The sequence below is a fragment of the Ammodytes marinus genome (genome assembly GCF_949987685.1).
Source record: "Ammodytes marinus genome assembly, chromosome: 19".
Lineage (NCBI taxonomy): Eukaryota > Metazoa > Chordata > Actinopteri > Uranoscopiformes > Ammodytidae > Ammodytes > Ammodytes marinus.
The window spans coordinates 6,750,377-6,763,030 of NC_137223.1; the positions used below are offsets into that span (position 1 = coordinate 6,750,377).

Consider the following 12,654-nt stretch of genomic DNA (forward strand, 5'->3'; position numbering starts at 1 on the left):
AAAGACTGTGAGCCACACAAATGCGAAAAGGATACAGGTCATGACATCATCAGTAACCACAAATATATGTACGTATATATAGAGAAGTGAACACAGACGTTATTAAATGTGCTTTAAACACTACAGAGGCTGATCACTTCGTACGTTAAGTGGATGAAGACGTGTTTATCCACTTCACTTAGTTTCCTGCAATGCTTCATGTAATTCAGTCAAACTCCCCCAGCAGATGGAACGAACTACAGATGTGCTCCTCCACTTACCCAGATCCAGACTGTTTTCATGCTTTGTTTTCCTCTTGAAAAAGTTACGCTTTCTCCACGACATCCACTTGCTCAAATTCATGACGGAAAGCAAGTCTTTGTACAAAGAAAAGAAAGAAAAAATAGGAAGAGAGCAACATAAACAAAACTAAATCCGGAAGAGAGACAGGAAGACAAGGTGGTGGTGGTGGAGGAGGAGGAGGGAGTCAGCGTAAGAGAAACAGAGAGAAGAGAAAGAGGAAGTAGAGGTGTGAGAGCACTTATTGGGTACACCGGGTCTGTTTATTTGGGGTGCTGGGCCGGGTTTTAAGATGTGACATCACACAAGCACGCTCACACACACACACACACACACACACTCTCAACAGGGGGGTGAGAAAGTGAGTGACAAGAGCAGGGACTACTTCAGCTTGCAGAAACAAAAAGTAAGTAACAGGTGAAACAAACAGGTGTGTGCCGTATGCAGTGCTGTAACTGACAGCTGATTCTCCCCTGAAAACAGCACTTCCTTTGCTGTTGTAATCAAAACACCCACCACTGAAACTGCATAGTGCACCTTTAAAATTGAAACCGAAAATCAAGGAAAACGTGTCGGAAAAAAGCAGGACAGACGGTCAAAGCTGTGACATGGCTTTGTGACCTTTGATGCAGGTATGTGAGCCAGTGCACTGGAACAGGGAGACCAGTCCATTTGTTCACTGACATATTTACTCAATGAGGGGCAACTGAGAAAACAGCTCAATTCCCACAGAGAGGGTAAGGTAGATAGAAATGGTCAGGGGAGTAGAGGGGGAAAGAGGGGGGGGGGGGGCAAAGAGAGAAAGTTCATTTTCCTGTGTTTTGTTTTACTCTTTTCCTTCCCTTCACAAAAGAGGAAGCAGAGGAGGAATAGCAGCCCGGGCCACCCGTGACCAACTTCCAGTCTGAGTCTGACGGAATTGAATCCATTTCCTTCCTTCCAGCAGCTGGTCTGGGTCACAACTCAGAGGAATGACTAGGGGTTGGGTGAGGCCGGCCTTGGCAGGGACTGGAGGAATCAGAGACCAAAAAAGGGACTTTCCACTGGCCTGGATCCGTCATGATGAACCCCAGAGACAAGTGTGTCCCCCCGCCCCTTCTGTCATTCCGCTCCTCGCACACAAGGCAGAGTGGATCCATCATTGAGCTGCCTTCAATGAAGCCATGCAAGCGGTCATCTACTACACTGACATTAATATCTCCTTGTGTGTCTCCCTCTGTTGTATACACAATGAATGTGCATACAGTAGGTGTTCGAACATAGCTTGAGATGAGCTGATATTCAGAGCTGAGTCCTGAATGAAAAGTTTCTGACTGATGTGACTGTGAGTCCGCTTTCAGCCTCCCCCACCATAAGCCCAAGAAACCGCTCCAACTCTAGTCCATGCGCTAAATAAATAATTTAAAAACAAGGATAGTCACACACACAGTAGCATTAGTAGGCTTCACTATCGTCCACTTTCCATTAAAGCCACTACGAGTAACATGGCACGTTGGCGTCCCCTTTGGACAAAAGCGGTAGTATTTTTACGATGCCCGCTGTCGCAAAGCGCGTGCCAGGCGCGTGAGAGTGAACTGAGAAGGGAGCAATATAGTGCATGTCCGTGTGTTGAAAGTGTGAGGACTCTTTTCGGCTCCGTGAGAGTGGTTTTGACACTGCATCAACTAATGCCAGTCACTGCCACACACACCTGATTGCAATGAGTTGAGCAGTGTCACCTAACTACTCTCTCTCACGGAGCTGAAAGATTACGTGTCCGACCGTGTCCGACTCCTCACAGAAAGCGAATGAACGATAGACGGCAGTTAGTATGGATCACGATGAGGTAATGTGTTTATGTTGTTGTAAATAATGACTATTTCAGATAATGGTTATCTGATTATGGTGAAGCAAAGCAAACTTTGTGTTAGTACCAACCGCTCATTCATTTAGGAGTAAACACTGCAGTCTAGTTTCGCTCTCGTGAAATTGTATACACGTTGCTTGGCAACGCCCTCGTCCCCCGTAGCCTATACATCAGGTCGGCAATACGTCATCTGGACGGAACTCTCGTGACCACGCCCCCTTTGGGGGGAAAACAATACACAGCGCTCCATTCACTTTGTATTGAATGACACCCGTATTCGGCAAACAAACTTAATAAAAACGTAATACGACATGCCTTTCACAAATACACGTTACTTTCTTTAAAGTCACGGCTCTTGTCTGTCTATACGAGCTGTTTTGGTGAAAAAGTATTGAGTCATTTTCAATATCGAGACAAAACTCTTAACTAATGTATGCTGAATGCTAGGCTAATGTTAGCCTTCTGCTGTAGGCTAACCATAGGCTAACCCTCACGGACGGGAAAAAACACCTCAATATTGAAAATTACTCAATAATTTTTCACAAAAACAGCTCGTATGGACAGACAAGAGTCGTGGCTTTAAAGAAAGTAACGTTTTCTTGTTAAATGGATGTTCGATTACGTTTTAATTAAGTTTGTTTGCAGAAGACAGGTCTTTTCAATACAAAGTGAATGGAACGGTTTTCAACGGTTTCCCCCACGATGGGTCCGACCCGGTCCGACCGGACAAAAACACCTCAATATTGAAAACTACTCAATTATTTTTCACAAAAACAGCTCATATAGACAAACAAGAGTCGTGGCTTTCAAGAAAGTAACGTTTTTTTCTTAAATGGATGTTTGATTAAATTTTAATTAAGTTTGTTTGCAGAAGACGGGTCTCCTTCAATACAAAGTGGATGGAGCGCTGTTCAATGTTTTCCCCCCAAAGGGGGCGTGGCCTGATTGCCGACCTGATGTATATCACTCTCCCTTTTAGCTTTTCTTCATTGCATTCTCTTTTTTTTCTTTGATGGTTCAGCCCCGTTATCAGTCATTATGACGACAAATAACTGTCTCAAACAAGGCTCCCGCTCCCCTTCCCTCACCTGGAGGGATAGGCTTCTCAATTCACGTTGCAGCGCCACACTGAAATCTGCGACCAATATGGATATGTGACCATAGAGCATGTACGAGCGAACCGAAAATCAGACTGGGTGTGCGAACAGACCAAAAGGAGTAATAAAAACTATTTAAAAACGTCTTTCTGTGCACTGATGGTCTCGTTTGCTGTTAAAGGTAATTTATGATTATCAGAGGAAACATGAGGCTGTTTAAAAGATATTTAAATGTTACTCGTAGCCGCTTTAAGGAAACTTCCACCATACTGTGTGTGTCACTCTTTGATATTCAATGCATGAATTTGTGATGAAAATTAGGGAGTGACTCTTTTGTTGTGCCCTCTTTCTCCCGTCCCGATTGCCAACTTTGATTAGGGATCCGCACCAGTCACCAAAAACAACAAGTCACACCCTTTTACTCAAACTCAAACATCTCTTTTGTTGCAGCAACCCATTATGGCGTTCTGGGACTACTGTTGTGGAGAAGATGTGGCATGTGCTAATTATTTTAAATTAGGTTTCTACTTGATTGATTATTTCGTATACATTTTTGGCAGCAGTTAACTGGACCAACAAAAAGTGTATGTGGGGTGAATTTTTCCTTTAAAATTTTCTTTCAGAAGTGGCGGTGGTAGTCATGGCTTTACACACACACACACACACACGCACGCAGATGAGTCAGTGGTCCCACCAATATCCAAGAGCAAGAAATGGAAAATGCAAATCTCCCACGTTGCCACAGGAACCACCCTTGGAAAAAGTAGATTCCCGTGTCCAAATCCTCAAAATCACTTTGTTGAGTTGCATTACGTGAAGCCACAGTGTCCTTGATTCGAATCTGACCTGTATTATTTTGCTAGGTTGATTTCTGCCTCTCTATGCAACACATGAAAACCACAAACACAACGGAATTTAGGAAGGATCCATAATTGTCTAAACAACCCCCCCAAGGCTAGGTAATGAAAAACCACCATATCAACACCACTTTCAACACTGTGTAAAAACTTGAAATGGTTAGACTACCCACCAAGTTTTACAACCATAATAACTACAAGTAGGCTCACACAAATTTGTTAAAAACCTAAGAGTGAGCATTTCAATATAGTGATTCATTCCCTTCAGATTATAGAATACAACAGTAGCTTCTAAGGGTTAATCTAAACTCTGTTGGCCTCAGCCTCTTTTTTTTTTGTTTTAGTAAATCCTGTCATGCGAGGGGTCATAAGGTAGATTGGCCAACATGGCTTTGTAGCCCTAATGGGCCAGGGAATAGGGGGCAGAGGGGAGGATTTAGACTGGATGATAGGCCTCGCTTTTGGAAAGGGAGATCCACAGAAGGAGGAGACCGGTTTTCTATGTGTTCAACGACCACAGGAACATTTCAAGACTGATCATTTTCCGCCATTTCCAGCCTTCTCCAGAAGAGTTTAAATGTCATCTGTGCTGGGTGGGGTGTCTGTTCACTGCACACAAGCGTCACACACACACACACACACACACACACACACACACACACACACACACACACACACACACACACACACACACACACACACACACACACACACACACACACACACACACACACACACACACACACACACACACACACACACACACACACACACACACACACACACACACACACACACACACACACACACACACACACACACACACACACACACACACACACACACACACACACACACACACACACACACACACACACACACACACACACACACACACACACACACACACACACACACACACACACACACACACAGAATCCCACAAACAACCGCACCCAGGGGGAGATGTTTTGGCCGCTGCTTCCATTCCCAAATTTCCAGCCAGGAGTTTTGCAGAGGTTGCTTCCTCCTACTTCCCAAGCAGCCACATCCAGCAGCAAGCAAACAGACAAACACAAGCAGAGCCTTGTGTCTTTGTCTATATATTGCTTGTAGGGCACATCCAGCTGCATTCCCTGTGGAGACTTTGCTTCCTCAGAATCAAAATACACTCATGAGAACTTTCCCTGACCACAGACCGCGTACGAGCAAAGTGAAGCTCGAACACCAGAGGCAAAGAAAAACACAAATTCAGGTCATGACATCTCAGGACCAAGGGGGCGGCGGCCACAGTGAAAGCTAGCTTTGTTTGGATTTGCTTTCCATGCTACCCACACATGCAGATTCACACCCATGTGTTCTGTATCTTTTGCGTAACACTGCATACCAGAAGGCTTTCAATTTGACAGCAAAAATATCAGTCCAGATAGCTTTAAAGTTTCAACCATTTATTTCTGAAATATGTAATTCAATCCCTTTCTAAACACACACACACACACACACACACACACCAGCTGAGACATTTCAAAGAACTCGGTCCACCCTGCCACAAGAGGCCATGGCTACAATTAAGGACCCATGACGCGTAGTTGAGCTTGTATGGTGACATATGCTCAGAGTAACCTTTTCCGCTCCCTCCACGCCCTTTGTTAGGTGACAATCGCATTCCTGTTCTTTTGTAAACAAGACAACATTTCTTTCATTAAGCTGCATGTCACACCCAATCATAATGTGGAAGCAGATGGTCCTCTGTCTGTGTGGCCCAACAGGTAAAGCTGACAGGGTTATGAGTTCCATTCAACAGGGAAAAACATTTCACAGCTGCACAGTAGGGCTGCACGATTCTTGCTGAAATGTGCATCATGGATTTTTCTCACCAAGAATTTATGTTAGATCACGATTCTCTCATACAATTCTTTTTCTGTTCTTTTTTCAACAAAAGACATTTACTGACACATCCTTAACATAACATTTGTGCTGGACTTCCAACTTCAAAGTTTCTTTTAACATAAAAAACTACTCTTTTCCTCTCTTATTTTGGTATTATTTTGTGTAAATGCTACTGAACAATAAAAAAAAGAATGTGGAGCCTTACAATAAATAATCTTTTTTTTTTAAACAGTCCGTTTAGACAACCAAAAGCTTATTGGTTAAGTCTACATGATCAACATTTTGGGGCTTCAAGAAGGAACATGGAAAGTTGCTAGCGTGAATGATACATTCATAGCTTGTTTTGTTCAACATTGTGTAGCCAGTTGTCATTGATATACCAACTGGAGTTGTTCCCAAGCTAAGAAGTGACCATTCAGCGTGAGTAGGGGAATATGAGCGAGAGACTCCTCATCATTTATAAAAGAGATAGCATAGATATACGAATCAAGATAACGATTTTAAGATCAATTATGCAGCTCTTCTGTCACACACTTAAGTTAAATGTATACTACATTGCTTGGGAATGCACAGACATACACTTTAGTAAAAAGTAATGGGTGAAGGGATGAAAAAGGCAGGAGGGGAAGAATAAGGCCAGGTCAGGTAACCAGAGCTGTGGGAGTGTGACTTTGAGAAGGCCCTTCCACGGCACAGCTCTCAAGTGACAAATATACAGAGAGGGAGTAAATGGGTCAGGTGATTGTCCCATTATTGTGTAATGGTTGTTAAATAACAGCCAGTAACCCCATGGATGATATTTAACAAGGAATGGGCGAGGGGGAGGGGACGTGCTCTGGCAGACTACTGTAGGTGGATAGGACTTCAGGTGGTTAGAGGGGTTATCCAACATATGTCAAAAATATGTTTCTAATAATCACCCCTTAACATCTGTTTCAGCCTTTCCAGAGCTGATGTGGAAAAGAAGAAGAAAAAAAAACATACATCTGGGTTAAGACTATTTTAGGGCCGCAGTTTGTGATTATTTTCAGTACGGAATGTCTACAGATGATTTCTTTGCATGAATAATCTTTCATTAAATTTGGGACTAAAGTCTTACTGTCCAAAGGTAATTTGAGGATTATCTGACAACGAGTGTAAGTCATACACACACTAGGTTAATGTTTGTCAAATCTTTTAATGCTTAAACTCGACAATCACATGCTGTAAGTCGATACATAGCAGGTTCAAGATCGGTATAAAGTTATTTCCAAATTAGAGCAATTCTTTACACTTTTCTAACCTTCACCCCTTTCTTTTTACTGAACATTTTTCTCCCTCTTTCCCCCTGGTCCACATTGCAAGCTTTCATAACAACGGGACATGCTGGAAAACATGAGCTACCCCCTCCACACAACCACACACACACACATACACACGCCCTTAAAGAGGCAGGACTCAGGAGTGTGCGAAAGGGGACAGACTGTCTAGCATGCCGAGCTCCATCATATGAGGCAGCGCAACACACACACACACAGTATGGTGTTGGTTTCTCTTTTTAGTACTAGTTTACAAACGGAACACACCAGCTGAAATAACTAAACAGGAGCTTCAAAACAACAGAATTGGCTCACTCTCGACAATCCACTTTCTGTCAATAAGTAACTATGACAAAAAGAGAGAGAGAGAGAGAGAGAGAGAGAGAGAGAGAGAGAGAGAGAGCGAGCGAGAATGAGAGATGTGTGTGCGCATGCTGTTTGCAGGTACGCTCTTCAAGCATTCAAACATGCCCCCACGGTGGCCAGCATGGAGATCACATGGACAAGTGCGCTAATGTTTTTCTCATGAGGCTCGTCTCAGCTGTGAAAACATCCTTCCACCTACCACAACACACACACACACAAATCACTGCTCAGCATTCTGACATTAGACACCACAGGAGACAAACCCAGGTTTCTTGGGCTGACATGTTAATAATCATTAGCACCTAAAATTGCCTTGACTTCTAAAGCCATAACGTTGTGTGTGAAGATGGAAAAGAAAAATTACATTTCGGGATTTTCTCATTGTGTGTGCAGACGTTTCCCCCTGTTTAACCTGGTTTCACAGAGTTCACATATTCTTTGCATCGTAAAATAAGACACCTAATTTTAACCACATTTGTGTACGCCCTCCAACTATGCACAATCCACAAAAATCCCTCCAACAGTTGAAGATAAAGAAAATTAAATTAAAATAAAAACAGTTGGGCTCTGCTATTTTTTGTGGGTTTGTTTGAGTCTGCAGCTAAGCTACGAGCAAAATGTTCTGCTTTTTGCCATAAAAGAAAACAACATTACTTTTGGGGTTGCTATGGGGATAAGCAGAAATCTTTGTAGGAAAAGCTCTGTGGTCTGAACACAAGTGTTGTAAATTACGAACACCATCAGCAGCACAGTGTGGAATTCCTGGCAGGGAATCTGCCAGCACTCAGAGGCTGCGCGGGCAGAGGAAGCTGGCACAGTTAGGCAGGGACTAGTGGACGGCATTGATAGAATCTACACACTTTCTCTTATCGTTACTTTTCACGTTACAGTAGAGTGAGAGAAACAACCCGTAAGTATGGAGAGTTGGCAGGGGGGGGATGCTGGCCAAGATTTGTTACGAAGGAGATGCCAGAAAGAGCAATTCCTGATGCCAACATAAACCTTTCCATTAGGACTCTCCTCAGTGCACCTCAAACGACCAATGAAAGGTTCATGAGGCACATATTAGTGATTGTCTCCCTTAAGTTGTTTGCTGATCTAACTTGTGTTTCCACACATGGCTCAGTTATTTGTTGAAGGGTAACCATCACCACATGGCAGTGTTGCATGCTTCATTTTGTTGCATTTCAGTCTAATATTTGAGACATGTGAATATAGAGACCCACATGTTTTCTCTTGCTTTCCTCTTTGTTTTCTCTTGCTGCTGTATTGCATTACATACAGACTCAGGATATGTGTCATGTTCTATCCCAGTACCACATTTGTATGACACTTAATATGGATGTATTCATTTAATAACTGCATTATGATCAATATTTTGAATGCCTTACATTGTCTACAAAATTGATTATCAACCAGCATTTTGAATGTGTTATTATTCATCAACCTTTTCAGCCTGAGATGTAAGTATTCCTAGTCTTTTATCAATACATAGTGTGTTCTTACACCTTTCTTCTGATCAAACTAAAGTCTTCTAAGTCAAAAAGAAGATTATAAAAACACTTTTTTTGGTGGCCTATTACCTTCAAATGTATTGTTTTTATCTCTCCCTAAGTTAGTTACTGATCATCACACCAACACTTTTTTAGGCAAATATACAGCATGTGATGAAATAGCCCACAATAATGGACAAACAATATCAGATTCAATATTCTACATTATGTGCTGATGTTGACTGTTTACTGTTTGCTCAGCTAAAGCACTCCTCCTGCTAGAGCAACAACTTGTTTGTGTGTCTCTCTCTCAGGGGGTGGCGTCTAGAAAAGATTAACCTATGGAATGATCCACAGAGAATAGGATCACAGGGTGCGGCCCTCTCAACCCATCCCTGCATTCTTGTATTCCCTCTTTCTCTGCTGCCATTGGTCACCTCTCCTCTGACTTTCTCTTTCTCCTATAGCAAACGTGTTAGTCAACCATCTCCTCTTCTCTTGGAGCCTTATTTGCTTTGCTTTGAATTACCTCAGACCCTTTCCCCCCTTGCCTCCATGGGAACTGAGGTTAACCATGCACAACAGGATTTCTGGCTCTGTCAGAGTTTCCCTTTCGGTGAATGCTCTTGTGCACGTCGGACAAAATGCACTCTCTGCGCAGTTATAAGATAACCAACCACTCATTTCAATAAAATAAGCTATCCGTGATCTGAAAAGCATTTCGGTTTCTTAATCTTCACACATCTGACACTCAGCAAGCAGTGTGTGCTGTGTGGAGCATCAAACATTGCCTCAAGATAACAATATTAATTATTACCAAAACAAGAAAAAAAAAACATACCAGATCTCCACTTGATGATGTCACTGAACTCTTCATTGGCTCCTCCCTCTGCCATGTCACCGTGGGATGCCATAGTAACGAATCAATTCAATGCTCCTATAAGTCCAAAAATGCCTTGATACAGTATCCGGCCTCTTGACACACGGTGCAACAGCCTTATTTCTGCACCTGCAAGGGAGAAGAAAAGCATAAACTCACATTCATTTCCACTGTTGGTAAGTTTCTCACTGAAATCCAGGCTTTCTCCTCTCGAGCTTCCCTTCTGCTTTAATGTGACGTTAAGTGGTGGAAGTAATCTCAGAAGGAAGCCTGGAGAGTGGAGGTATCATGTGCCATCGGGGCTACACACCCAGACAAAAACATTCAAACGTGGTCTTATAAAGGGAGATCTGGCACTTCATGAGGGAACAACAGCGGGTCATTAAAACACTAACAGCTGTCTGTGAATTCACCTCAATGGACAATGGTCATGAACTGGCTTTTACGCCATGGCCTTGGGCTGACAATCTGTTCATTGATTTATGTGGAAAACGGCTCCTGTAAAAGGTAATTGGTACTGTAATAATGGGCAATCACGTTGTACTTTTTTTCTTTGTTCAAGCTCAGGAATGAAGTAGAACCATAGTCTCAGTGTTTGAAACACTGGTATAGGAATAGTTATTGTTATCACCAAAGGACGCTCTGATGTGTGCACAGCTGCCAAAACAAAAACACCATTTATGATTTTCTCCAAACTTGAGCAAGGTAATGGGTCAGTTATAACTGCAGCTTCACATGTTCACTTTCTGAGTCTAGTTGCAACTTTTGAGAGCTTGCTTTTTTCTAGGTGGAAGGTTTGAAGCTGTAGGAAACATGCTGCCTTTTTTTAATTCAGGGTATGCTTTTCATTTAAAAACAAAACAAAAAACTCAAGCATGTTCACTCCCCAAGATAGCTTGCCTTTACCATGAAAGGAGTTTTATCGAGCAGTGCTTGGGGAGGTACAGTTCTTGAGGGATGATGCAAGAACCAAAAATAACAACTGTAAACTAAAGGAAAAGACAGCCTCATCTATCTTGATGGTGACTTTTTTCTTTTCCTTTTTTTCAATTTCGGTTCCTCTCACTGTGGAGGGGAGTAGCCTAGGCTAGCCTAGGTTTGACAACGGAGCCAAAACAACTGAATGGATACAATCAGCCAGTTTACTATGAGCTCTGTCAAGCAGTAGTCCTAATTTACAAAAGGCACAAGTGCAGTTGAGTAGCCTAATTTCTAGTTTGGATGATTTGAATATGAAGGCTAAACTTTAACCAATTAGTAGGCCCTAAAGCACTTGTGTTGTGCTGAACTGACTGAGATTCCTAAAAACACACACACACACACACACACACACGCACACACACGCACACACACGTTTTTGTTGTTGTTTTTTTACTGAAAATCCATGTTGGCTTTGTCACGTTATCTCTTTACTGCTTTAAGGAGCATATCACTATGCTCTTTAAGTCATTTCCAAACCGGTTACCATGCACACCATGCGTGCGCGAGCTCGCCTTCAATAACAGCGCGCGACTGACGGCAAGTTTAAACCTTTTATCGGTTACTTTAAAACCGAAATACTATTTTGAATGTCACAATAACCATTGTATTTAGCTGATACGGTCAAGGTTGAAGATACAGGTCGGAGTAATTTTAATGGCTTTCAAAACCACACACTCACCTCTGCTGTCACCGAGGAGTCAGGAGACTTGCTCCTTAAAATTAAGTCCAAGGCGTGTTGTAGAGTGTGAATAGACAAGCTACAAGTAGCCTACAAGTAAGAGGGGGTTTAAAAAGTACATAAATCCATTCTTCATTTAAGGCATGTTCTACGAGATACGAGGCACTCTTCTTAACTAACCAGCCAACTACAGAGAACTGACCTCAACGCGCATCCAGTATCCACAATGTGCCAAGAAAAAAAGTATTTCAGAGACGCCTTTTTTGCAAGGCAAAGCAAAACGCACAAACTACCGTAAGTCCTGGAAGCACACAGTGGCCTTTCTCTTGGAAACGAAAGATATGGTTATTACATTTCACGGGTGGACGCCGCAGTAGGCTACTGTGGACTCAAGTCCCACAACTTTGTTCCTGTTGCTTACTTGACTGTTTCTCCCTGCTGCTCACATCGACGTCGTTAAGCTCCGCTGAGTTACCTAAACACATTTGGAAAGCTAGGGCATGTCCTTCAAAATAAAAGGATCTAAACACGGTCAGTAGGCCTAGGCTAGGCCTAATGCAATCACTGTCTGGGAGGTGGCAGGTGCAGTCGTTCTTTTTGACTTTTCTGACTATTGTATATCTATATAATGCAGTTAAAGCTATCTCTTGAGTACTGTAATGAATAAGTAACGCTTCAAACATGAACAGTTCCTCACCCAGCCAAGGCCTCCATTTTTTAAACATTAAATGTCATGAGTTGTTGTGACAACATATAGTTAATGACAGTGCTGCTGATACAGCAGCAATGCACCCACAGACGGCCTAAATTTAAATTATCGGAAGCTACTGTATAAATGTCGCTACCTTTATTTTGAAGTTTAAGAGCGGAACTGCGGTGTTAACTCCTGGATACTTGAAGCTTGTCTCGAGCCTTTTCCCTCTGGCTGTAAAAGTTTTCCTGACGCGAAGATGGAAACATGGCGCGGTGTGCGTCACGTGACGTAACA

At 42.6% G+C, this 12,654-nt stretch overlaps 1 protein-coding gene across 3 annotated transcripts in view; it reads right to left on the reverse strand.

The window, feature by feature from the left end:
- The window catches only part of utrn (utrophin), a 183,038-nt gene extending 170,947 nt beyond the window's left edge, over positions 1-12,091 (reverse strand). For 2 of the 3 annotated variants that reach the window (XM_080047942.1, XM_080047940.1), the window contains exons 1-2: positions 11,667-12,091; positions 9,968-10,135 (exon numbers count right to left, since the gene is read on the reverse strand). In XM_080047942.1, the coding sequence (XP_079904068.1) occupies positions 9,968-10,040 (73 nt within the window). In that variant the 5' untranslated portion in view covers positions 10,041-10,135; positions 11,667-12,091. The remainder of the gene's footprint in view (positions 1-9,967; positions 10,136-11,666) is intronic. The other variant, XM_080047941.1, reaches the window with a different exon arrangement.
- Between the last annotated feature and the right edge of the window lie 563 nt (positions 12,092-12,654).